This window comes from Chiloscyllium punctatum, chromosome 36 (assembly GCF_047496795.1).
Source record: "Chiloscyllium punctatum isolate Juve2018m chromosome 36, sChiPun1.3, whole genome shotgun sequence".
Classification (NCBI taxonomy): Eukaryota; Metazoa; Chordata; class Chondrichthyes; order Orectolobiformes; family Hemiscylliidae; genus Chiloscyllium; species Chiloscyllium punctatum.
This window is the reverse complement of record NC_092774.1, coordinates 45995696-46022193: the sequence shown is the minus strand read 5'-3', so window position 1 is coordinate 46022193 and position 26498 is coordinate 45995696. Positions and strand designations below refer to the sequence as shown.

The 26498-nt window shown below is 45.4% G+C and overlaps 2 protein-coding genes across 2 annotated transcripts in view; one reads left to right on the top strand and one right to left on the bottom strand.

The window, feature by feature from the left end:
• Positions 1-26498, top strand: part of LOC140461018 (uncharacterized) — a 163022-nt gene that overhangs the window by 33888 nt on the left and 102636 nt on the right. The gene's annotated exons all lie outside the window — the stretch shown is intronic.
• LOC140460078 (uncharacterized) lies at positions 804-24785 on the bottom strand. Its single transcript, XM_072554479.1, has 3 exons — positions 24567-24785; positions 23135-23485; positions 804-1628 (listed from the first exon to the last, which is right to left on the bottom strand). Exons 1-3 carry the CDS (start codon positions 24783-24785, stop codon positions 1191-1193), a joined length of 1008 nt encoding a protein of 335 aa, XP_072410580.1. The 3' UTR covers positions 804-1190.

The window sequence follows — 26498 nt, the reverse complement described above, 5'->3', positions numbered from 1 at the left end:
TGGTACAAAGAAGCACTTGAGGCAGTCAGGGTAATAATTGAATAATTGAATTGAATTTATTGTCACGCGTACCAAGGCACAGTGAAAAGCTTTGTCTTGCGAGCAATACAGGCAGATCACAGAGTTAAGTAGCACAGATAAGTAAATAATAGGGAAACAGCAGCAAAAACAAAAACACAGTTACAGGCGAATGTTATGAGTTTGAGAGTCTATTCAGTGTTCTAACAACAATGGGGTAGAAACTGTTGCAAAACCGGCTGGTGCGTGTGGTCAGGCTTCTGTACCTTCTCCCCGATGGTAGAGGTTGTAGAAAAACATTGCCGGGGTGGGATGGATTTTTGAGAATGCTGGATGCCTTTTCTTGACAGCGGGCCTGGTAGATAGATTCTATAGATGGGAGGTTAGCCTTTGTGAGTGTCCAGGCCGAGTTCATCACTCTCTGTAACCGTCTCCAATCTTGAATGGTACAGTTGCCATACCAGGTAGTGATACATCCAGACAGAATGCTCTCGATGGCACATGCCGTCATGCCAAATTTCCTCACCTGCCTGAGGAAAAAGAGACGTTGTTGGGCCTTTGTAACCAGTAAGTCCACATGAAGAGTCCAAGAAAGCTTGTTGTGGATGACCACTCCCAGGATCTTGACACTCTCCCCTCGTTCCACCTCTGTGCTGTTAATGTGTAGGGGGGCATCCCGCCGAAAGTCAATAATGAGTTCCTTGGTTTTGCTGGCATTGAGAGCTAGGTTGTTCTCAGTGCACCATTCTTCCAGGTCTTCTAGCTCCCGTCTGTAGTCTGTTTCGTAGCCATGATTAGATTAGATTAGATTAATTACAGTGTGGAAACAGGCCCTTCGGCCCAACAAGTCCACACCACCCCGCCGAAGCGCAACCCACCTAACACTACGGGCAATTTAGCATGGCCAATTCACCTAACTGAGATTCAACTGACTATGGTGGTGTCATCAGCAAACTTGTAAATGGCATTAGTCTGGTATTTGGCAACACAGTCATGGGTATACAGTGAGTACAGTAGGGGGCTGAGTACACCCTCCCCCCTCCTGGGGGTTCCAATGTTGAGTGTTAGTGAGGATGAAATAATGTTCCTAAATCTTCACTGATTGTGGCCTGTGGGTCAGGAAACTGAAGATCCAGTTGCAGAGAGTGGGGCTTAGTCCGAGATCACTAAGTTTAGTAATCAATCTTGAGGGGATAATAGTGTTGAAGACTGAACTGTAGCCAATGAGTAAGGATTATTACGTAGCTGTTCTTGATGTTAAGATGTTCTAGGGAGGAGTGAAGGGACAGTGATACAGCATCTGACATGAATCTGTTGGTCCGATAGGGACGTTGGAGTGGGCCAAGAGTACTGGGGAGGTTGGAGTTGATTAATGCCATGACCAGCCTTTCAAAGCATTTCATGCCCACCGAAGTTAGGGCCACTGGGCGGTCGTCATGGAGACATGCTGCATGAGCCGCCTTAGGCACAGGGATGATGTTGACCCTCTTGAAACAGGCAGAGGCAGTGGCCTGCTGCCAGGAGAAGTTGAAGATGTCCGAGAAGATCTCTGCCAGTTGATCTGCACGTGCTCTGAGTGCACGGCCTGGTAATGCACCAAAATAGACTTTCTGAAGCAAGAATAAATAAGGTAAACATAAGACGGCAAGAACTGTTTAAGAAGGGCGATAAAAACAAGCCAGGGAACCATAAACCAGTGAGCCTGACCTCGGTGGTGGGCAGGTTGTTGGGAGGGAATCCTGAGGGACAGGATGTACATGTATTTTGGAAAGGCAAGGACTGATCCGAGATCGTCAACATGGCTTTAAGCATGGGAAATCATGACTGAGTTTTTTGAAGAAGTAACCAAGAGAATTGATGAGGGCAGAGCAGTAAATGTGACCTATATGGACTTCAGGAAGGCGTTCGACAAGGTTCCCCATGGGAGACTGATTAGCAAGGTTAGATCTCATGGAATACAGGGAGAACTAGCAATTTGGATACAGAACTGGCTCAAAGGTAGAAGACAGAGGGTGGTGGTGGAGGGTTGTTTTTCAAATTCTATGACACTGCAGATGCTGAAATCTGAACGAGAAAAAATGGTTGAACTCCTAGCGAGTCAGGCCACATCCATGAAGAGAGGAAGGTTTCGCATTGTAATGGGCGGTGACAGGGAGGTCCTTCGGGGAATTGAAACCTGCTGGTACACCAGCTCCCTCCCTTCCATCCAGGGCCCCAAACAGTCCTTCCAGGTGAGACAGTGGTTCACCTGCCTCTCTTCCAACCTAGTTTACTGCATCCGGTGCTCCCGATGTGGTCTTCTCTACAATCGGGGAGATTGAACGTAAGCTCAGGGAATGGCTCACCGAGCATCGAAACCGGGCCCACAGAGACCGACTGGACCTCCCAGTCACCGCCCATTTCAATCTCTCCAACTGTTCCCTTTCCAACATGACCATCCTCGGCCTCCTCCATTGCCACAACAAACCACAGCTCCTCTTGGAGGAACACCACCTTATTTTCCGCCTGAGCATCCTACAGCCCAGAGGACTCAACAATGAGTTCTCCACTTTCAAATATCTTCCCTCCCCATCCCCCGACTCTCTTCCCAGCCCCTACCCCCCTACCACTGCTCCCTGCCATCAACACGGTGGCTCAGTGGTTAGCACTGCTGCCTCACACCACCAGGGTCCCAGGTTCGATTCCAGCCTCCGGCTACTGTGTGGAGTTCGCACATTCTCCCCGTGTCTGCGCGGGTTTCCCCCGGGTGCTCCGGTTTCCTCCCACAGTCCAAAGATGTGCAGGTCAGGTGAATTGGCCATGCTAAATTGCCAACAGTGTTAGGTACATTAGTCAGAGGGTAATGGGTCTGGGTGGGTGACTTTTCGGAGGGGTCGGTGTGGACTTGTTGGGCCGAAGGGCCTGTTTTCACACTGTAGGGAATCTCATCTAATCTAAAAAACCGAATTCATTCCTCCCACTGACCAGCCAGGTCGTACCCGCTACCTGTTTATCTGCAGCTCCCCCTTACACCCACCCCGAGCCCTGAAGAAGGGTTACACCCGAAACGTCAACTGCTGCACCTCCTGATGCTGCCTGGCCTGCTGTGTTCTTCCAGACTTGTGCCTGTCTGTCCCAGTGCTTATATAACCCTTCCTATTCATGCACACATCCAGATGCCTTTTCAGTGCTGTAAGTGTACCAGCCTCCATCACTTCCTCTGGTAGCTCATTCCATACATGCACCACCCTCTGCATGAAAACGTTGCCTGTTAGATCTCTTTTCAATCTTTCCCCCTGACCTTAAAGTAGATGGCACAGTGGCTCAGTGGTTAGCCCTATGACCTCACAGTGCCAGGGGCCCAGGTTCAGTTCCACGCTCAGGCACCTGTCTGTGTGGAGTTTGCATATTTTTGCTATCTCTGTGTGAGGGTTTCCTCAAGGTAATCTGGTTTCCTCCCACCATCCAAACATGTGCGGCTTAGGTGGATTGGCCATTGATAAGTTGTGTAAAGATGTGTGGACTAATTGGATTAGCCATGGAAATGCCGGCCTACAGAGATAGGACAGGGAGGTAGGTCTGGGTGGGATGCTCTACAGAGGGGCTGTGTGAGTCTGATGGGCCAAGTGGCCAGCTTCCTGTCTGTAGAGATTCTATGCCCTCTAGCTTTGGACTCCCCGACCCAGATAAAAGACCTTTGCTGTTCACCCTATCCATGCCCCTCATGATTTTATAAACCTTTGTAAAGTCACCCCTCAGCCTCTGATGCTCCAGGGAAAACAGCCCCAGCCTATTCAGCCTCTCCCTGCAGCTCTAACCCTCCAACCCCGTCAACAACCTTGACAGTTTTTTTTATCTGAACCCTTTCAAGTTTAACAGCATCATTCCCAAGCAGGGAGGCCAGAATTGAACACAGTATTCCAAAAATCGTCTCACCAATGTCCTCTACAGCCATAACATGACCGACCAACTCCTGTACTCAATGTTCTGACCAGTAAAGGAAACATTACCAAATGCCTTCCTCACTATCCTACCTACCTGTGATTCTACTTTCAGGGAACTATAAATCTGCACTCCAAGGTCTCTTTGTTCAGCAACACTCCCTCGAACCTTACAATTAAGTGTATATGTCCTGCCCTATCTTGCCTTACCAAAATGAAGCACCTCACATTTATCTAAATTAAACTCCATCTGCCACTCCTGTGTCCATCGGTCTATCTGATCAAGATCATAGAACATTACAGCGCAGTACATGCCCTTCAGACCTCGATGCTGCACCGACCTGTGAAATGAATCCAAAACCCTATTCCATTCTCGTCCATTTGCCTATCCAATGACCACTTAAATGCCCTTGAAGTTGGTGAGTCTACTACAGTGGCAGGCAGTGCATTCCACAGCCCTACTACTCTCCGAGTAAAGAAACTATCTCTGACATCTGTCCTGTATCTATCACCCCTCAATTTAAAGCTATGTCCCCTTGTGCTAGCCATCACCACCTGAGGAAAAAGTCTCTCACTGTCCACCCTATCTAACCCTCTGATTATCTTATATGTCTCAAAGCTCCCATTGTGCTCTGAGATAACAGTCTTTGTTGTCCAGTAGACCACCAATTTTCAGTGTCACCTGCAATTGATGTGTCTCAGAAGAGTTATCACCAAAGGCATGATGGTGATTTTGTGCCAACAATGTCTGGGAATCTGATATTTATTCTTAATTTTGAGAGTCTTCAAGTCATATCAGTCTGTACTCTCCCGTATTAAGTTGTTCATAAAATGTAGAATAGGAAGAATTGAGGTCCTCACAGTTTAGATTTTAATTTTTTATTAGATTGCACTTTATTTATTGACACGTACCCGAGTACGAGGGTACAGTGAAAAGTGTAGTCGGTACCACCTTAAAAGGATGGCACGGGGGCTCAGTGGTTAGCACCGCTGCCTCACAGCACCAGGGACCCGGGTTCGATTCCTGCCTCGGGCGACTGTTGGTGTGGAGTTCGTACATTCTCCCCGTCTTTGCGTGGGTGTGCTCTGGTTTCCTCTCAGTCCAAAAAATGTGCAGGTTAGGTGAATTGGCCGTGCTAAATTGCCCACAGTGTTCAGGGATGTGTAGGTTACGGGCGTTAGTCACTGGTAAATGTAGAGTAATAGGGAGTGGGTTTGTGGGGGGGGGGGGGGGGGGGAGGAGAATGGTCCTCTTTGGAGGATCAGTGTGGACTTGTTAGGCTGAAGTACCTGTTTCCATACTGTAGGGATTGTATAATATTTAGAATTTAAAACAAGAGCAGAAAATATTAAGAAAAGTAAATGGCCAAATCACCCTTGCCACCACCGTGAATCTTGAGCCGAGTCCACCAATGCCATGGTGCCACATCAACTGCACCACCAATGCCACCAGCTCAAGTCCTGTGCCATACTGCTGTCTGCTCCAGATCAAACAATGTTAACAATGCCACCTTCTGGCGCCATCACTGACCAAGGGGCACACCCCATCAACATCACCACCACCTTCGAATCATTTGAGTCCCCAGCCTTCCTCAAAAAGTGCAAGAGTTGCAAGCCTTTGAACCAGGGCTGATATCAGAGCTGCTGTCTATGCCAGTGCCACTACATCCAGTCCTGCACTGGGCCGACCAACATCAGATTTGCCACGCTCCAGTGCCATCTCTCACTGCTGGACAAAGTGGTTTCCATCAAGTCCATTAGACTCATAGAGTCATAGAGATGTACAGCACAGAAACAGACCCTTCAGTCCAACTCGTCCATGCTAACCAGATATCCCAACCAAATCTAGTCCCACCTGCCAGCACCTGGCCTATATCCCTCCAAACCCTTCCTATTCACATACCTATCCAGATGTCTTTTAAATGTTACAATTGTACCAGCCTCCACCACTTCCTCTGGCAGCTCATTCCATACACGTACCACCCTCTGTGTGAAAACGTTGCCCCCTCAGGTCTCTTTTATATCTTTCCCCTCTCACCCTAAACCTATACCCTCTAGTTCTTGACTCCCACACCCCAGGGAAAAGTCTTTGTCTATTTATCCTATCCATGCCCCTCATGATTTTATAAATCTTTGTAAGGTCACCCCTCAGCCTCCGATGCTTTTGGTTCATTTTGACTTCACCATTGAATATTTATCTGGTGTCATTGCCTTCAGTCTCCAGTACAGAAGCTCCAGATAGTCAAAATAAAAATGGTCAATCTGAATTTGATTCAATTCATATTCTATGCATTTTCAGTCCAATCGTTTCTGAGATACCCTTGCTAAAAAAAATACTCTTCCAGCCTATTGCTTTAACTGCAGCACAACCAGTGACTAACGCATTTAAAAAGACCTTTCAGAAAACACATCCGCACTTTAAAACTTTGCATCCAGTTGGCATTGTAACCAATGCATCACCTTTTCCACCCACATTTAAAGGTTTGTGTGTCTGAGGTTCTTGTTGGTTTTAGTGAAAACCTGACTGGGACACATTGAGGTGAAATGTCTGACACAGTGTGTGTTAGGGGGACAGAGGAGTGTAATCTGAGTTGGAATCTCAAACATGCAGCTCCCTGTGGTCAGGTTGCCGTGGCAACACTGATAAGACTGTCCACTGCACTTCATTGGAAACTCCAGGGAAAAGGATAGTTTGTCTGTTATTAACCACAATACCAACTTCAATCAGGCAGAATGACAGAATAGATTTGATTCTAATGTGTGACATTTATGTCTATAATTGTGGAAGTGACAGAAACACCAGAATTAAGAGCAAACAGGGGAGTTTAGGGTTAGTGAGAAAATGACTGAAAGAAAATAACTGCTGGGGGCAGCAGGGAGTGTGTCCTTGTGAATCACAGGTCAGAGAAATTCCAGCTGTCTTTTCTTCACCTCCTGCCAACGCCCAGCAGGAAGGGTCAGGGGTCACAGCTCAATGGCCGTAGGGTATGAATGTGAGAGGTCACAGGTATAAGGGGGCAGTTGGGACTAGAGATACCGGAGACAGAGTCATAGGGAAATATAGAGGGTTACAGCATGGAAACCAGCCCATTGGCCAACCTGTCCATGCTGACCACTTCTCACAATTTAACTAATCCCATTTGCCTGTGTTTGGTCCATACTCCTCCAGTCCTAGCCCATCCCTGTATCTGTTTAAATGTTTCTTAAATGGTGAAATTGGACTTGCTTCCACCATCCCTCTGGCAGCCTGTTCCACACACTCACCACCCTCTGAGTAAAACGATTGCCCCTCTGGACCCTTTTCTATCGCTCCCCCCTCACCTTAAACCTGTGCCATCCAGTTTTAGATTTCCCTAACCTGGGGAAAAGCTATTGGCTATCTACCTTATGTATGCCTCATGATTTTATAGACCTCTATAAGGTCACCCCTCAGTCTCCTATGCTCCAGCCTACCCAACCTGTCCTTATAACCCACTGCAGGTAGCATCCTAGTAAATCTTTTCTGCACTCTTCCTGGTTTATTAATTTTTTTCCTATCGGAGGATGACCAGAACTGCATTGCAGTCCTGCAGATGTGACCTCACCAATGCATTGTACAGCTGCAGCAAGACATCCCAACTCCTATACTCAATTCTCTAGCCAAGAAAAGCAAACATGCCAAAAGCCTCCTTCACCGCCCTCTCTCCCTGTGACTCCATTTTCAAGGAGCTATGAACCTGTACCCCTAGATCTCTTTATTCTGTAATACTCTCCACCCCTTGACTGTGTCCTTCCTGCCCTGGTTTGCCTTATGAAAATGCACTATCTTGCATTTATCTAAATTAAACTCCGTCTGTCATTCCTCAGCCCCCTGGCCCAGTTGATCAAGATCTCATTGCATTCCCAGATAACCTTCTACACTATACCACCAATTCTGGTGTCTCCAAAAGCTTACTAACCCATCCCCTAAATTCTCATACAAATCATTGATATAAATAACAAATGAAGTGGACGCAGCACTGATCCCTCTGGCACACCATTGCTTACAGGCCCCCAGTCTGAAAATCAATCCTCCACCACGACCCTCAGTCTTCTACCGTCAAGCCAATTTCATATCCAACTGGCTAGTTCTCCCTGGATCCTGTGAGATTTAACCTTACTTAAGAACCTGACCATGCAGCACCTTGTCAAAGGCCTTGCAAAAGTCCATGTAGACAATACCCACCGCTCTGCCTTCATCTACTTTCTTTAGAAGAGGTGAGCAAAACTCAATCACGTTTTTGAGGCTTGATTTCCCATGCATAAAGCCATGCTGACTATCCCAAATGAGTCAAGATTAGAGTGGTGTTGGGAAAACACAGGTCAGGCAGCATCCGAGGAGCAGGAAAAAAAAAAATCGACATTTCGGGCAAAAGCCCTTCATCAGAAATCCTGATGAAGGGCTTTTGCCCGAAACATCGATTCTCCTGCTCCTCAGATGTTGCCTGACCTGCTGTGCTTTTCAAGCACCATTCTAATCTTGACTCTGATCTCCAACATCTGCAGTCCTCACTTTCACCCTGTCCCAAATGCGTCCTTGCCTCTCCAAATGCCTGTCGGTCCTGTCTCTCAGAATCCCGTCTAAAATCTTAACCCCCACGGCTGTTAGGCTGAACAGTCTGTAGTTCCCAGGCACTGCCCTGCAGCCATCCTAATATAGTGGCACAATGTTAGCCACTCTCTATTCTTTGGGGCACTCCACCCATGACTGTCGATGGTGCAAATATCACCAGTCAGCCACCCACAATTTTCTCCTTTGACTCTCTCAAAGTCCTGGAAAACACTTCATTAAGTCCTGGGGGACTTATTTACCTTAATGTGTTCTAACACTTCCAGCATCTCCTCTTCTGTAATCAGTGTGGACACTGTTCAAGACATCACTATTTATTCCCCTTAATTTCCTGGACATTAAATACAGATCAGGACATATTCATTTCGGATCCCATCCGGTGGCTCTGTGCGTAGATGAAATTGCTGACCTTAAAGAGGCCCTATTCTCTCCCTCGTTATTCTTTTGCCCTTTATTAGAATCTCTTTGGATTCTCGTGTTCAGGGATGTGCAGGTTAGGTCAGGGGTAAATGTAGATTAAAAAGGGTAGAAGAATGGCTCTGAGTGGATTTCTCTTGGGAGGTCGGTGTGGACTTGTGGGACCAAATAGCCTGTTTCCACACTGTAGGGATTCTACCGTATATAATGTTAATTTACCCAGGCACCTCAGCCTGTCCCAGGAAAGGACGCCACAATAAGAGTCTGCAGTCAGTGAACCAGGTGGCAACTTTATTTGAAAACAACCAAAAGTTAAAAAAGTTAAATTTTACACTTTTAACAACTCTATTACTAACTATCCGATTCTTTGGAAACCTGAAATACTTCCCAGATACTCGTAATGTTGTTGGTCTGATAAATCAAGCTGCTCCTCTCTTCATGGGTTGACTTTCTCTTCCTCTCCGGTCAGAGGGAGAGTTGCTGTGGTCACTGCTGAATCCTGACGTGACTCTAGGCAGGCTGGAGAGTGGGGGAATAACCTGAGTCCTGCGGGCTGGGTACTTACAACCTCCTGGTTACCTTCCAGAACTTTCCAAGGACCTGAGGTCATAGAGATGTACCGCACGGAAACAGACCCTTCGGTCCAACTCGTTCATGCCGATCAGATATCCCAACCGAATCTAGTCCCATTTTCCAGCATTTGGCCCATGTCCCTCTAATCCCTTCCTATTCATATACCCATCCAAATGCCTTTTAAATGCTGTAATTGTACCAGCCTCCACCACTTCCTCTGGCAGCTGATTCCATACACACCCCACCCTCTGTGTGAAAAAGTTGCCCCTCGGGTCTCTTTTATATCATTCCGCTCTCTCCCTAAACCTATGCCTACTAGTTTATCTAAACCTATGCCCACTTTGTCTATTTATCCTATCCATGCCCCTCATGATTTTATAAACCTCTATCAGGTCACCCCCTCAGCCTCTGACGCTCCAGGGAAAACAGTCCCAGCCTATTCAACCTCTCCCTGTAGCTCAAATCCTCCAACCCTGACAAGCTCCTTGTAAATCTTTTCTGAATCCTTTCACGTTTCACAACATTTTTCCAATAGGAAGGAGACCAGATTTGCACGCAATACTCCAAAAGTGGTCTAACCAATGTCCTTTACAGACCTCAACTCCTGTACTCAATGCACTGACCAATAAAGGAAAGCATACCAAACACCTTCTTCACTATCCTATCTACCTGCGATTCTACTTTCAAGGAGCTATGAACCTGCACTCCAAGGTCTCTCTGTTCAGCAACACTCCCTAGGACCTTCCCATTAAGTGTATAAGTCCTGCTAAGATTTGCTTTCCCAAAATGCAGCACCTCACATTTATTTAAATTAAGCTCAAATTAATTGGCTTTTTCACTTTAAAATGCTGCTAAAGGCTCTCGCTGGCTTGCTTAACAGCAACCCCTTTGATGCGTCTGCTCTTGGGGCCTACAAATCTTGGTTTATCCCAGAGTGCTGTATCCACCTGGACTTTTACTGAGGCAAGTCTGCCCCATGCATTTACTGTTGTTTGTCAGGAAGAGTTGAATCACACTTCCTGAGGTGTTCTGGTGCCTCTCTAGTTTCAATTGTCTGGGCTTGGATCTTGCAAGGACTTGCGCCACCACCCCCCCCACCAAGGCAGAATTGTCTCTTGTGTCTCTCCTATCTCAAAGTTAAAAATCTCTCAGCACCAGGTTATAGTCCAACAGATTTAACAACTCTATTGCTAACGTCTGATTCTTTAGGAACCTGAAATACTTCCCAAATACTCATAACGTTGCTGGTCTGATGCATTGTTCAGGCTATTACTCTCTTCGCAGATTGACTCTCCTATCACAGGCTTACAATCTGTTACACTCAAGTACACACACGATAAAGCGCACACACACACACTTACAAACTCAAATGCACACAATTTCGTTCATGCACCCACACACACAAGTTTATGGGTGAATTTCCATTTGCAGATACATTCTATTATGCTCAAAAAGCACACAATCTGCAGGCAGTTAATGCAGGCCGTCAATCCATGTAACATTTCTTAAATTTCTATTTTGGAAATAGAACCAGTCTGACTCAAGATTGGGATACACACAGAGTCTAACCTCACGCATTTAATGCACGGTCAGAGCTGAGATGTTAACTTAATTCTTAATAAAAAAAAGTTCTCTCAAGAATGTGACTTAAAAGTAGTTCTGGGATTTACGTATTAATGAACCAAAACCTGCAACTCATTCTAAAAGATGAAAGACTTAACAGCAATCTAGATTTGTTCAATATATTGTTCCAGTTGCATGACACTGCAAACTTTTGCTGTAAATTCTGTCTAATGGTCCTGCTCCACAGCTACCTGATGAAAGAGCAGTGCTCCGAAAGCTCAAATAAACCTGTTGGACTATTATTTGGTGTTGTGTGATTTTTTTAAACTTTGTCCACCCCAATCCAACATCGACATCTCCACATCACGTCTTAGCTCAGGTATTCCCAGCATATTTTGCTTGTTGGACAATTTTGATGCCCACTTCAGTTGCTGTACCTCCTCTCAAATGATTTTTGTTTCAGTTGAGCTGTCGCAGGCTGCTACACTGCTGGGCCTGAACTCTCATTAACTCACTTTTGAACGTCTCCCACTACCAGATGTCCCTTCGCCTGTAAACAGCCTTCCCCCGACCAACTTTTGGACGTTCCTGTCTCAGACCATCAAAATTGGCCTTACCCCAATTTAGAACTTGACCAGACTGATCCCCTCCCATAGCTATTTTAAAACTAAATGGAATTAGATCAAACTCAGGTCACCCTCAGATACAGCCAGCAGCTGACCCAGGGTAAGTGACGAGACAAACTGACCTAGCAATGTGTACTCTGATTGATGGAACAGTACAGGGTATGGTAGAAGACAGCGAATCTGCTCAGCTTCTATTCCTTTAACAAAAAGATATTCTACTATTAAGTGTTGAAAGTCGCTGATCTTGATCTCTCAAACCTGGTACATAACAAGACAAGGTGTCAGCTAGAATCTTCTATCTCTGTTTTATTCTGCTCCTCTACACCTTACCCTATGTTGGGGAGGTTTTTTTTTAATTTAATCCAATTTAGCAAACCTGTCACCTCTTTATGCTTCTGTGCTTAATTTCACCGGATAGCTCATTGTCTCATTCCTTTATTGTTCAAGATCAGGATGTAGGAGCCAGGGGAGAGGAGAACCCTTCTAAAAAGGAACAGTCTTAGAGATACTCAAAACAAAACTCAAGTGTTAAACACAAACCCAATTTATTTGACTTCGATCTAGAATATTAAAAACCTATAACTGAAGTAGGGTTTATTAACACTAGCAGAAACGGATTCTAATGAAGGAGGTTCTCTTTCAAGCGGGAGAGGCAGCTAATCATAGCAGTTACTCGTGAATTTGCTGAGTGTTTGGTGTAAGCAGACTCTTGAATGAATACATCCCTTCACTCGCCTCAGAACAAGTGCTGTCCGTCCCTAGTGTGACTTTGTTGGTGACTGGGATAACCAAATGAACCACATCACACAGGTAAAAATCACAACACCAGGTTATAGTCCAACAGGTTTAATTGGAAGCACACTAGCTTTCGGAGCGACGCTCCTTCATCAGGTGATAGTGGAGGGCTCGATCGTAACAGAATTTATAGCAAAAATTTGCAGTGTGATATAACTGAAATTATACATTGAAAAATTGATTGTCTGTTAAGCCTTTCATCTGTTAGTTTCACTACTTTCATGTGTAAATCACAAAACCTTTTTTTTAAAATGTTGGATTCTCAGGTTAGCTGTTAACAATGGTGATAGCTAGACAATATGTTGAACGTCTTAGGCCCCTGTGTTCTCTGTCTATGACCTGATGTTTAGATGGTTATCTCACTTTTTAGATTAGAATCAGTTTTACATAAATTCATGCAGATTTTGAGCTCACAATTCTACATGAATGTATGCAGTTTTTGAGCAAAGTGCAATGTAAATCTGCAAGTACAAATTCACTCCACAAAATATGTGTGCGCATGTGGGTCTTTGTCTGTCTGGGGTGGGGGGGTGTGTTTAGTGAGTGCAGAGTGTCTTAAGTCTGAGGGGGTGCATGTGGGAGTGTGTGTGTGGGTGTCTGTGTGTACCTGTGTCTGTGAGAGTGTGCGTGTTTAAGAATATCTGTGTGTAGTGCAATGGTGATCACCTGTAATGTGACACGAACCCAAGGTCCCGGTTGAGGCCCCCCCTATGGGTACCGAACTTAGCTATCAGCCTCTGCTGCCTGTCCCGAGGTCCACCTTGGAGGATGGTCACCCGAAGGTCCGAGGCTGTTTCAGCTTTCTCACACTCACAACCCCCACCACGGACGGACGGACAAACAGACACATGCACACACATATTTTGTGGGGTGAATTTGTACTTGCAGATATACATTGCACTTTGCTCAAAAACTGCATGAATTCATGTCGAACTCTGTTATCTCGCTTTTTAGATTAGAATCAATCTAAACATCAGGTCATAGACAGAGAACACAGGGGGCTAACACCTTCAACATACTGTCTAGCTATCACCATTGTTAACAGCTAATCCGAGAATGCAACTTTTAAATAAAGGTTTTGTGATTTACACATGAAAGTGAAGCTATCACTGTATTCTAACAGATGAAAAGCTTAACAGACAATCAATCTTTCGATGTATAATTTCAGTTACATCACACTGCAAATGTTTGCTATAAATTCTATTACGATCGAGCCCTCCATTATAACCTGATGAAGGAGCATTGCTCCGAAAGCTAGTGCGCTTCCAATTAAACCTGTTGGACTATAATCTGGTGTTGTGCAATTTTTAAACTTTGTACACCCTAGTCCAACACCGGCATCTCCAAATCATTCACACAGGTAAGCAGTCTCTTCCCAGCATGGTGTACAGTGAGTTCAGGCGATTCCCTGCACCCAGTCCTACAGTGAGAGCACCTGAACGGTTTCTCATCAGTATGAACATGTCGATGGGACAGCAGTTCTCTCAAACATTGAAAGCATTTAAAAAAGGTCTCTTGGCAGTGTGAGCTCACTGGTATTTCAGCATAGGAGATGAGCAAGTCCCATCTCACACAGCAAGGTGAACGACTTCTCCACAGCATGAATTCACTGGTCTTCAGTGAGGTAGTGAACTGAACGCCTGAACCCAATACCACAGTAAGAGTATCTTCAAACTTCTCTCGTGAGAGTGGAAGTTGATGAGAATCTCAGTTCCCCAGAAGAGGTCTCTCTGGCATGTCAGCAGAGTGGTCGAGCAAGTGAATCCCCTTCCACAGAACAGATGAACGGTCTTGGCCTCGCTGTGAATTTGCTGATTTGTCAGCAGGTGGGATGGCCAAGTGAATCCCTTTCCACACACTCGTGGCAGATGAACGGCCTCTCCCCAGTCTAACTGTGCTGGAGAATTTCCAGCTGTGATGGATATTGGAATTCCTTCCCACATTCCCATGGTTTCTCAGTCTAAACATTGATTTTTGCTTTCGGGTGATGACGTTTGGGTCCGTTGGATTGAGTATCTGTGTCAGGAACATCGAAGACGGGATAGGGAGGTGGCCATTCAGCTCTTCAAGCCTGCTCCACCACTCACAATCATGGTTATTCATCCAACTCAATAACCTAATCCTGCTTTCTCCCCATAACCTTTGCTCCCATTCACCCTAAGTGCTATATCTAGCCGCCTCTTTAAAGTCTTGGCATCAAGTACTTCCTGTGGTAATGAATTCCACATGCTCACCACTTTTTGGGTGAAGAAACGTCTCCTCAGATCCGTCCTAAATAGTCTTCCCCAAATCCTCAGGCTGTGATCCCTGGTTCGGGACACACCATCAGGAACATCCTCCCTGTGTCTGCCCTGTCCAGTCCTGTTAGACGTTTATAAGTCTCAATGAGGTCCCCCTCATTCGTCTGAACTCCAGCAAAAACGAACCTAACTTACTCAATTTCTGCTTATACAGAATCCAAAAGTGACATTCAGTTTGAGTTTCTTGACTACAAATATTCCGTCTGATTTCCTGAAAAATAAGTTTAAAATAGAAACAAGAAAATGCAACTGTAAACTAAAAAAAAATACGCAAGATGTGATAACAACCTGAATAAATCTAGTAAACTTGTGGGGCTTGCAAGAGGACAACGTGACCATGAAAACTACTGCATTTTTTTGTAAAAACAAAACTGGTTCAGTAATGCCTTTTTGGGAAAGAAAGCTGGTGCCCAGGACGGGCCGAAACAAGACACTGGTCTGCATCGAGAACCAGAGAAAGATTGAGGAGTGGAAACGGAAATGGGCTTTATCCATCTGCGGTGTTGACAGAACCTCCCAAAATGTACCAAGATGAAAGAAAGAACAGTGGTGCAATGGGAAGACCATCAGTTTCAGGACTTTCAGCAGCAGGTTCAGACTGAGGAGTTATCATTCACTTGCTCCACGTGTCAAAAGACATCTAAAATTGATCGTTCAATCTACTGAGAAACCAGCGAGATCAGAATGACTGCAATAATTCGATTTTGCTGTTACATCTCGGAATGAACTGTACTCATTCCAATAGGTGCGATTGATTCTAATCTATAGCTGGGAAAGGATTTAATATTTTGTCAGACTGTTTGCTGCACTTTTTTAACCTACCTACAAACGAAGCGCCTTTCTTCAGGTTGACCTCAGGATTTTGCAAGATGAAAATAAACAATAGAACATAGAACAACACAGCGCAGAACAGGCCCTTCGGCCCTCGATTTTGCGCCAACCTGTGAACTATTCTCAGCTCGTCCCCCTACACTATCCCATCATCATCCATGTGCTTATCTAAGGATTGTTTAAATCTCCCTAATGTGGCTGAGTTGACTACATTGGCAGGTAGTTCATTCCATGCCCTTGCCACTCTGAGTAAAGAACCTGCCCCTGACATCTGTCTCAAATCTATCACCCCTCAATTTGTAGTTATGCCCTCTCGTACAAGTTGACATCATCATCCTAGGAAAACATCTTTCACTGTCTACCCTTTCTAATCCTCTGATCATCTTGTATGTCTCTATCAAATCCCCCCCTTAGCCTCCTTCTTTCCAATGAGAAGAGACCCAAGTGTCTCAAATCTTTCCTCATAAGACCTTCCCTCCAGAACAGGCAACATCCTGGTAAATCTCCTCTGCACCTTTGCCAATGCTTCCACATCCTTCCTGTAATGGGGCGACCAGAACTGTACACAATATTCCAAGTGAGGCCACACCAGTGTTTTGAATAGTTGCAGAACAATATCGCGGTTCCGGAACTCAATCCCTCTACAAATGAAACAACCTAACACACCGTATGCCTTCTTAACAGCACTATCCACCTTTCAGGGACCTATGCACATGGACTCCAAGATCCCTCTGCAGATCCACACTACCAAGAATCTTTCCACTGACCCAGTACTCTGCCTTCCTGTTATTCTTCCCAAAGTGAATCACCTCATATTTAGCTGCACTGAACTCCATTTGCCACCTCTCAGCCCAATTCTGCAGTTTATCCAAGTTCCCCTGCAACATTCTTCCGCACTGTCCACTACTCCACCGACTTTAGTGTCGTCTGCAAATTTACTAATCCATCCACCTATGCCTGAGTCCAAGTCATTTATAAAAATGACAAACAGCAATGGTCCCAAAACAGATCCTTATGGCACACCACTAGTAACCGGACTCCAGGCTGAATATTTTCCATCAACCACCACTCGCTGCCTTCATTCAGAAAGCCAGTTTCTAATTCAAACTGCTAAATCACCCTCAATTCCATGCCTCTGCATTTTTTCCATCAGCCTACCATGTGGAACCTTATCAAAGGCTTTACTGAAGTCCATGTATATGATGTCAACTGCCCTACCCTCACCTACATGCTTGGTCACCTTCTCAAAAAACTCAATGAGGTTTGAGAGACACGGCCTGCCCTTTAATTATTATCTTCACTACTCCCAATGGAGTCTGCATTCCTTTGGGAATTGCAAACACTGATTATTCCACAAAGTAATTACCCAATGTAAAATTCAGTCTGCAAACCAGACCCTGGAGTTTCCAGTCACATGTCATTTTAACTTTCTACCCCACTTCCACTCTGACCTTGGCCTCCTGCAATGCTCGAAGGAAACTAAATGGGAGCTGGGGAAACAGCAGCTGGTCTTTCAATTCATCACTTTCCAAGCTTCCAGACTCAACATGAAGTTCAGCAGTTTCTGTACCCACAGGATAGTTGCCAGGAAACACTTACCCTGAAAAAGGTGCTGGACGCTGATACAATGTTTAGATTGTGCCTGGTTATCCTTCATTTCCCACCCAAATGAAATAACTCTCATCTCACTCCCCATTCACAAAACAAAATCCTTGATCAAAAATACACTTAATTTTTGAATTCTGGGGTATGCCTCCCTCATAGTTTGGGGAGGTATTGTAGCAGAAGGGATAAAGAAAGGCAATAAATAAATTAGTTAAAAATCACAACACCAGGTTATAGTCCAACAGGATTATTTGGAAGCACTAGCTTTCAGACCATTGCTCCTTCATCAGGTGTGATGAGTTGTACAGTACAGAAACTGACCCTATGGTCCAACTCATCTAAGCCAACTAGATATCCTAACCTAATCTAGTCCCATTTGCCAGCACTTGGCCCGTATCCCTCCAAACCCTTCCTATTCATATACCCATCCAGGTGCCTGTTAAATGTTGCAATTGTACTAACCGCCACCACTTTGTCCCCCCTGGAGTGTTGGAGGCTGAGAGGTGACCACGGAGTTTTATAAAATCATGAGGGCCATGGGTAGGGGGAATTGAGTGTTGGGAGATGCACAACACGGAAACAGTCCTTTTAGTCCAGCTTATCCATGCTGACCAGATATCCTAAATTCATCTCATCCCATTAGCCAGCACTTGGCCCACAACCCTCTCAACCCTTCCTATTCATACACCCATCCAGATGCCTGTTGAATGTTGTAATTGTACCAGCCTGCACCACGTCCTCTGGCAGCTCATTCCATACACGCACTCTGAAAAATTTCCCCTTAGGTCCCTTTTAAACCTTTCCTCTGTCACCCTAAACCAATGTCTTCTAGTCCTGGAGGCTCCCCCACCCTATAGCCAAGGTCTTTTTCCTAGTTGAGGAGAGTCTAAAACGAGAAGGCATAGGGAGAGGGAAAAAACAAAAGGAGTGAAATAAATAATATTCCACATTGATTACTCCACTGCTCAATGAGATCATGAATGATCTGAGAATCCTCAACTTCATTTTCCTACCTTTTGTCTAGAACACCTGACTCTCTTACTGATTAAAATAAAATCTCAGCCTCAAATATACTTAATGACACAATCTGAACATGCTCTGTTGTAACAAACACCAGAAATTCACAACCCTCTGATAGAAGAAATTTCTCTCAAAGGGTGCAACCTCTTACTCAGATTACACCCTCTAGTTCTAGACTCTCCCACAAAGAAACATCTACCCGGTCAAGCCCTCTACAATATGTTTCACTAAGGTCACTTCTCATTCTTCTAATCTCCAATGTTTACAACCCAACCTATTTGACCTCTCCCCTCATAAGAAAATCCTTCCATGCCTGCGATCAGTGAACCTTCTCGAGACTGCCTCCAATGGCATTATATCTTACCTTAGGTAAGGGGACCAAAACCATTTCACATTATTCTAGGTGAGGTCTAACTAGTACTTTGTATAGTTTTCACAAGAGTTCCCTATTGCTATACTCCATTCCCTGGGATAGACTAATATTCCAGTTACCTTCTTTATTATCTGCTGAACCTCTATGTTAGTTTTTTTTGTGATTTATGCAATAGGATCCGCAAATGCTTTTGTGACACAGCTTCCTGCAGTCTACTTAAATAATAATGTTTCTATTCTTCTGCAAAACCTAAATTGCTTACTATATTCCATCTCCATAACTTAACCTGTATATATTTCTCTACAAACGTTGTGTCTCATTCTCACCACTTACCCTGTAACCACACACTCACTTGCCTCAATAATGTCATAACTGTAGTCCCAGCGCTGATCCCTGTTCTACTCCACCAGTTGCAGATTGTCATTTGGAAAATTTCCCTCTTAATCCAAATCTGACTTATTAACTCGCCAATTCTCTATCCATACAAATATACATTCTGGATTAGTGGTGCTGGAAGAGCACAGCAGTTCAGGCAGCATCCAAGTAGCTTCGAAATCGACATTTCGGGCAAAAGCCCTTCATCAGGAATAAAGGCAGTGAGCCTGAAGCGTGGAGAGATAAGCTAGAGGAGGGTGGGGGTGGGGTGAAAGTAGCATAGAGTACAATGGGTGAGTGGGGGAGGGGATGAAGGTGATAGGTCAAGGAGGAGAGGGCGGAGTGGATAGGTGGAAAAGAAGATAGGCAGGTAGGACAAGTCCAGACAAGTCAAGGGGACAGTCAGTGAGCTGGAAGTTTAGAACTAGGGTGAGGTGGGGGAAGGGGAAAATGAGGAAACTGTTGAAGTCCACATTGATGCCCTGGAAAGGGCTTTTGCCCGAAACGTCGATTTCGAAGCTACTTGGATGCTGTCTGAACTGCTGTGCTCTTCCAGCACCACTAATTCAGAATCTGGTTTCCAGCATCTGCAGTCATTGTTTTTACCTCATACAAATATACAATCTACGCACCTTGGGCTCTTATCGAGTAGCCTTATGTGCAGGACCTTATTGATCATCATTTGGAAATTCATATATATTTCATCTATTGGTTCCCCTTTATCTTCCTGCTTGTTACCTCCTCAAAGAATAGTCATAAATTTGTTGGGCATTGGGTTATATTTTTATGAAACCACGTTGAATCAATAGAAAATAGGTGCAGAAGTAGGCCATTCTGGCCTTCGAGCCTGCACCACCATTCATTATGATCATGGCTGATCATCCTTAATCAGTATCCTGTTCCTGCCTTATCTCCATAACCCTTGTTTCCACTATCCTTGAGAGCTCTATCCAACTCTTTTTTAAATGAATTCAGAGACTGGGCCTCCACTGCCTTCTGGAGAAGAGCATTCCACACACCCGCCACTCTCTGGGTGAAGTTTCTCCTTATCTCTGTCCTAAGTGGCCCACCCCTTATTTTAAAGCGGTCTCCTCTGGTTCAGGACTCACCCATCAGTGGAAACATGTTTCCTGCCTCCAGAGTGTCCAATCCTTTCATAATCTTATACGTCTCAATCAGATCCCCTCTCAGTCTTCTCAATTCAAGGGTATACATAACATAGTCCTGCCATTCCAGGAATTGACCTCGTGAACCTACGCTGCACTCCCTCAATAGCCAGAATGTCTTTCCTCAAATTTGGAGACCAGAACTGCACACAGTATTCCAGGTGTGGTCTCACCAGGGCCCTGTACAGCTGCAGAAGAACCTCTTTGCTTCTTTACTCAATTCCTCTTGTTATGAAGGCCAGCATGCTATTAGCCTTCTTCACTACCTGCTGTACCTGCATGCTTGCCTTCATTGACTGGTGTACAAGAACACCCAGATCTCTCTGTACTGCCCCTTTACCTAAATTGATTCCATTGAGGTAGTAATCTGCCTTCCTGTTCTTGCCACCAAAGTGGATAACCATCCATTTATCCACATTAAACTGCATCTGTCCACTCACCTAACCTGTCCAGGTCACCCTGTAATCTCCTACGATCCTCCTCACATTTCACCCTACCACCCAGCTTTGTATCATCAGCAAATTTGCTAATACCATTTTCTATATCATTAATGTATATTGTAAAAAGCTGCGGTCCCAGCACTGATCCCTGCAGTACCCCACTGGTCACCCCTGCCATTCCGAAAGGGAGCCGTTTATCACTACTCTTTGTTTCAGATTGTGTTGCTAATTATTCTGCAATATATCATTTATAATAGACACTAAAATTTTTGTAATAGCAAATTTGAACCTAACTGACCTGTCTTTTTTTGCCTCCCTTTTGTTTTCCAATCCTCTGGGGGTTTTACAGAAGCTAAGGATTCTTGGATAGTTACTCCGATTCACCCACTGCCTCTTTACTTACTGTCTCTAATATTCGAGGGCATGACCCTTCAGGTCCAGGGGGCTTATCAGCTTTTCAGGCCAATAATAATTTTTCTCTAATGACAACCATTTTATTTATTTCCTCCCCCTCTATTGCCTCTTGATTAGTCAGTACTTTAGGAATGCTGTTAGTGGTTATTTACATGCAAGGGTCCCTCCCCGTCCCGTCCCGTCCCGTCCCGTCCCTCCCCTCCCCTCCCCTCATGAGGCCTCTCACATTTTCTAGAGGGCTACTTTCGAGTTTTCAGAAGACCCTTTTCATTCTTCCCACTCCTTCGTTAGCAATGAGATTACCAAATGGGCAATTTTGACGCTCAGCAAAAGCATGATTAGAAAAATTCATCAAAATCCTTAATAATCATTACTGTTCCATTGACCTTAAGTCTGAAATACAGAAGGTGAGCATTAATTCAGTGCGGCATTTAAATTGGCATAAGAGAACAGGAGTAGGCCGTTCAACCCTTCGAGCCTGCTCCATCATTCAATAAAATCATGCCTGAGCTATGGCCTAATTCCATATGCCTTCCTTGGGCCCATATCCCTTAGTCCTTCAACCACTTAGAATCATAGAGATGTACAGCACAGAAACAGACCCTTCAGTCCAACCCATTCATGCCGACCAGATATCCCAATCCAATCTAGTCCCACCTGCCAGCACCCGGCCCATATCCCTCCAAACCCTTCCTATTCATATACCCATCCAGATGCCTTTTAAATGTTACAATTGTACCAGTCTCCACCACTTCCTCTGGCAGCTCATTCCATACACGTACCACCCTCTGTGTGAAAAAGTTGCCCCCTTAGGTCTCTTTTATATCTTTCCCCTCTCACCCTAAACCTATGCCCTCTAGTTCTGGACTCCCCCACCCCAGAGAAAAGACTTTGTCTATTTATCCTATCCATCCCCCTCATGATTTCATAAACCTCTATAAAGGTCATTATATGCAAGGAACTCATTACCGATGTTCTGCTGGCTCCCTTCTGGCCTTTGGGAAGGATGAAAATGCTCTCTCCTCTTAGCAACCACTCTCTTGCTTTACAGCCCACCCACGCGTTGCAGCCTTTGTAACACTCGACTCCCTTTGCATTCACTTTCCCACCTTCGTGGCTTAGCATCCTTCTGGCCTGCCAACTGTTTCACATCCCACTCCAGCTACCTCTGGATCTTGACTGCCCTACTACCTCCAGCTTTCTTGACTGTTGCTCTCCATCTTATCACTGCTGCTGCAATGACAGGCTGCCTGTTTCACGTGTTTGCTGCTGATTGGTAGTAGAATGGACAGAGCCATTCTCTGACTGATAGTCACCATGATGGAACTTGAGGCACAAGTTCAAGGTGAGAGGGGAAAGATTTAAAAGAGACCCAAGGGGCAACTTTTTCACACAGGGGGTGGTGCGTGTAGGGAATGAGCTGCCAGAGGAAGTGGTGGTGGCTAGTAGAATTACAGCATTTAAAAGGCATCTGGATGAGTATGTGAAAAGGAAGAGTTGGAGGAATATAAGCCAAAGACTGGCAAATGGGACTAGATTTATTTAGGATATCTGGCCAGCATGGCCAAAATGGAACAAAAGGTCATTGCCATGCTGTACAGTTCTGAGTCTCTAAGCCTTGCCCTTGTTCATTTTACAAAAAAAATGCAATACCTTGCATTTATCCCCATTAAACACCATCTGCTACTACTTAGCCCATTGACCCAATTACACAAGAACTCTTCATAATCTTAGACCAGTTGGAAAGTTGGGCAAAAAAATTACTGATGGAGTTTAACGCGAACAAGTAAGGCAATGCATTTTGGGAGGTTAAATGCAAGAGAAAAAATATAGAGTAAATGACAGGAACCTAACAGCATTGATATACAGAGGGATCTTTTGGGTACAAGCCCAGAGCTCCCTCGAAGTGGCAACACAAGTGGATTAAAGTGGTAAAGAAAGCATGCTTGCCTTTATTAGTGAGGGCACTGGAGTATATAGGTTTGCAAGACATATTGCAGCTGTATAAAGCTTCAATCAGGCCACATTTGGAGTACTGTGTACAATTCTGGTCATCACACCGTATGAAGCATATATGTCAGCTTTGGAAAGGGTTGAAAAAGGGATTTACCAGGAAGTCCTGAAGGAGAATTACACGCGAACCGTTGACTTCTCCACCTCCTGATGGCTGCCTGGCTTGCTGCGCTCTCCCAGCATCCCGCTTGTCCACCTTAGATTCCAGCAACTGCAGTTTCCTTGTCTCGAATCGCGGAATGTCGAAGCAGTCGCTTATTGTCCCCTGCCGGCCGCTGTTAAAGGACGCGCAGGCGTACTGCCTCACATTGACCCCATAAAAATGGCGGCTCCGTATACCACCCCACTCACCCACCCAGTACAAGACGGTGGCGGTTACCTCGGTTTGTCGACGTACGAAGCCCGCAGACTTTTTTTCCCAGTTTGCTGGCAAAAGGACCGGGAATTCCTATTCCTGTCCCATCAACCTCCCAGTCCACACCCTCTCCATTTCACCGCCGCTCTCCGGAACAACGACCCCCTCCAACCGCCATCTCCTCCTGTCGCTCACGTGTCATTCAGCAGGTCCCGCCCCCCTCGTTCACTCCGATTGGCTGGAGGACTAACCGCGCGGCTCGGTCTCTCAGCCCCGCCCACTCGCTTCTGATTGATCCGAAGCCGCCGTCAATCTACGGAGCCCCATTGTGAGTGATTGGTGGGAGCTCCCCTCCGCTCCAACAGTCACAGTGAATTGTGCAGGATGCCCGTATTATCGGGGCCAAGAGAGCGCTCGCGGCCATTCAGCCCATCCTGACTGTACTAACCCCTCCCGGAGATGTTGTAAAACTGTCCCTTACACACACACCTGAAGGGATTGTCTCAATGTTAGTCACAAAGAATCTCCATGAGCTCCTCACCCTTGTGCTTGGAGGTAGGGTGGAGGGTCTGAAGGAGGAGAACCCTTCCAAAGGAATGAACTTACGTCAGAGGTTTTATACAGCTGATTAACATCAAACTTATTTTTTTTGATATTCAATATCCTGAAATATAGCATGCAGGTCACTATAGGTGATCATGTACACGCTAGTGTGTCAGCGGGTAGGTTGACCAAGTAAATCCTTTCCCATACTTGGAGTTGGTGAATGGTCTGTCCCCAGTGTTAACTCGCTGGTGTACAGTCAATCATATAATTTCATAGAATTCCCACAATGTGGAAGCAACTGGCCCAACAAATCCCCAACAAACCTCTGAAGAGTAACCACCCAGACCCATTCCCCCACACTATATCTACTCCTCACTAAAGCACCTAACCTACACATCCCTGAACACTATCGGCAATTTAACATGGTCAATTTACCTAACCTGCACACCTTTGGATTGTGGGAGGAAACTGAAGCACCCGGAGAAAGCCCACGTAGACATGGGGAGAGTGTGCAAACTCAAACCCGGGTCCCTGGTGACGTGAGGCAGCGGTGCTAACCACTGAGCGACTGTGCCACCCCGTTGTTGGTCGGGCATTCAGTCCCTGGAACTTTTAAATCGCTTCTCACTGTCTGGACGTTTGAAACGTCTCTCGCTGGTGTGCATTCGCTGTGTTCCAGCAGGTTGGATGAACGAGTGAATCTTTCCCCACACTTGGAACAGGTGAACGGTCTCTCCCCTAGGCGAACTCGCTGGTGGACAGTGAGATGAGCTGAATGCCTGAATCCAGACGCACAGGTAGAGCATCTCGATGGTCTCTCCTCAGTGCGAATACGTTGATGGAACATCAGTGCTCCAGAAAGATTATAGCCCTCCACACATTCCGGACAATTAAAGGGTCTCTCCCCAGTGTGAACTCGCAGACGTTTGAGCAAGTCAGACAGTCGAGTGATTTCTCCCCACTGTGACTACAGTTGTGTCTCAAGGAGTCAGGTGATCGACTGAATTCCCATCCACACACAGAAAAGGTGTATGGTTTCTCCCCATTCTGAGTGGTGCTTTTTAATTTAACTTCCATCTTCAAAATCCAATGATGTTCAAATTCCAGTCAGATCCTGATGTGATCCATTTTATGTTAATCTTCCTGTTCTGATACCCCATGATATCGATTTGAAAGGGAAAAAAGAACGGGCGAGAGAAAACACATTAAAAACATAGTGATAGATTCTAAAGTGAATTAATCTAATAATAGTGGACTGGTACTATGAAAAAGTGACCATGAAACGTTCTAGATTGTCATAAAATCTCACTGGATGTCCTTCAGGAATGGGAACATGCCATTCAGGCTGGGCCCACACAAGACTCCATTCTCTGTGGGAGGAGTTGGAGAAAGAGAGAGGGAGGAAGGAGGGATTATATGCATCTACAAATTGATTAAAACTTTCACAAAACCCCCCAAGTTCCAACACCCAGAACAGGTCACACACTTTCCTGACATGGCTGGCATCCATTTGTGGATGAGCAGACCGTTCCTTTATTTAAATGTTGGGAAGATTGCCTTCAGTCCTCTCTACAGACCTCACTTCCTCAGCACCATCCCCATCCCTCTCCCTGGGAGTTGTCTGAGGCTGAATCAGGCTTTTTATAACCCTGGTGAAATACCCTACCCCAAGGTGAGTAGCAGGGTGGCTCAGTGGTGAGCTCTGCTGCCTCACAGCACTAGGGACCCTGGTTCAATTCCACCTTCAGGTGACTGTCAGTGTGGAGGTTGCAGATTCTCCCTGTGCCTATGTCGATTCCTCCCACAGCCCAAAGGTGTACAGGTTAGGTGGATCGGCCATGTTAAATTGACCATGATATGCAGGCACGGTAAATTAGCTGTGGAAAATATAGGGTTACAGAGATTGAGTAGAGGGGTGGGATGATCTTCAGAGACTGGGTCCACTATTATTTATATCAATGATCTGGATGAGAATTTAGGAGACGGGTTAGTAAGTTTGTGGAGACATCAAGATTGATGGAATAGTGAAGACGGTTATCTGGGAATGCAACGAGATCTTGATGAACTGGGTGGGTGGGCTGAGGAATGGCAGACGGAGTTTAATTTACACAAATGCAAGGTGGTGCATTTTCAAAAGGCAAACCAGGGCAGGAAGGACACAGTCAATGGTAGGGCACTGGAGAGTGTCATAGAACAAAGAAATCTCGGAGTACTGGTTCATTGCTCCTTGAAAATGGAGTCACAGGTAGAGAGGGCAGTGAAGAAGGTTTTCAGCATTCTTGGCCAGAGCACTGAGTATAGGAGTTGGGATGTCTTACTGCAGCTAAACATTGGTGAGGCCACATCTGCAGGACTGCGTGCAGCTCTGGTCGTCCTCCTATAGAAAGGGTATTATTAAACTAGAAAGAGTGCAGAAAAGATTTACTAGGATGCTACCTGGACTGGAAGGTTTGGGTTACAAGGACACGTTGGGTAGGCTGGGACCTTTTTCCGTGGAGCGTAGGAGACTGAGGGGTGACCTTATAGAGGTCGATAAAATCATGAGAGGCATGGATAAGGT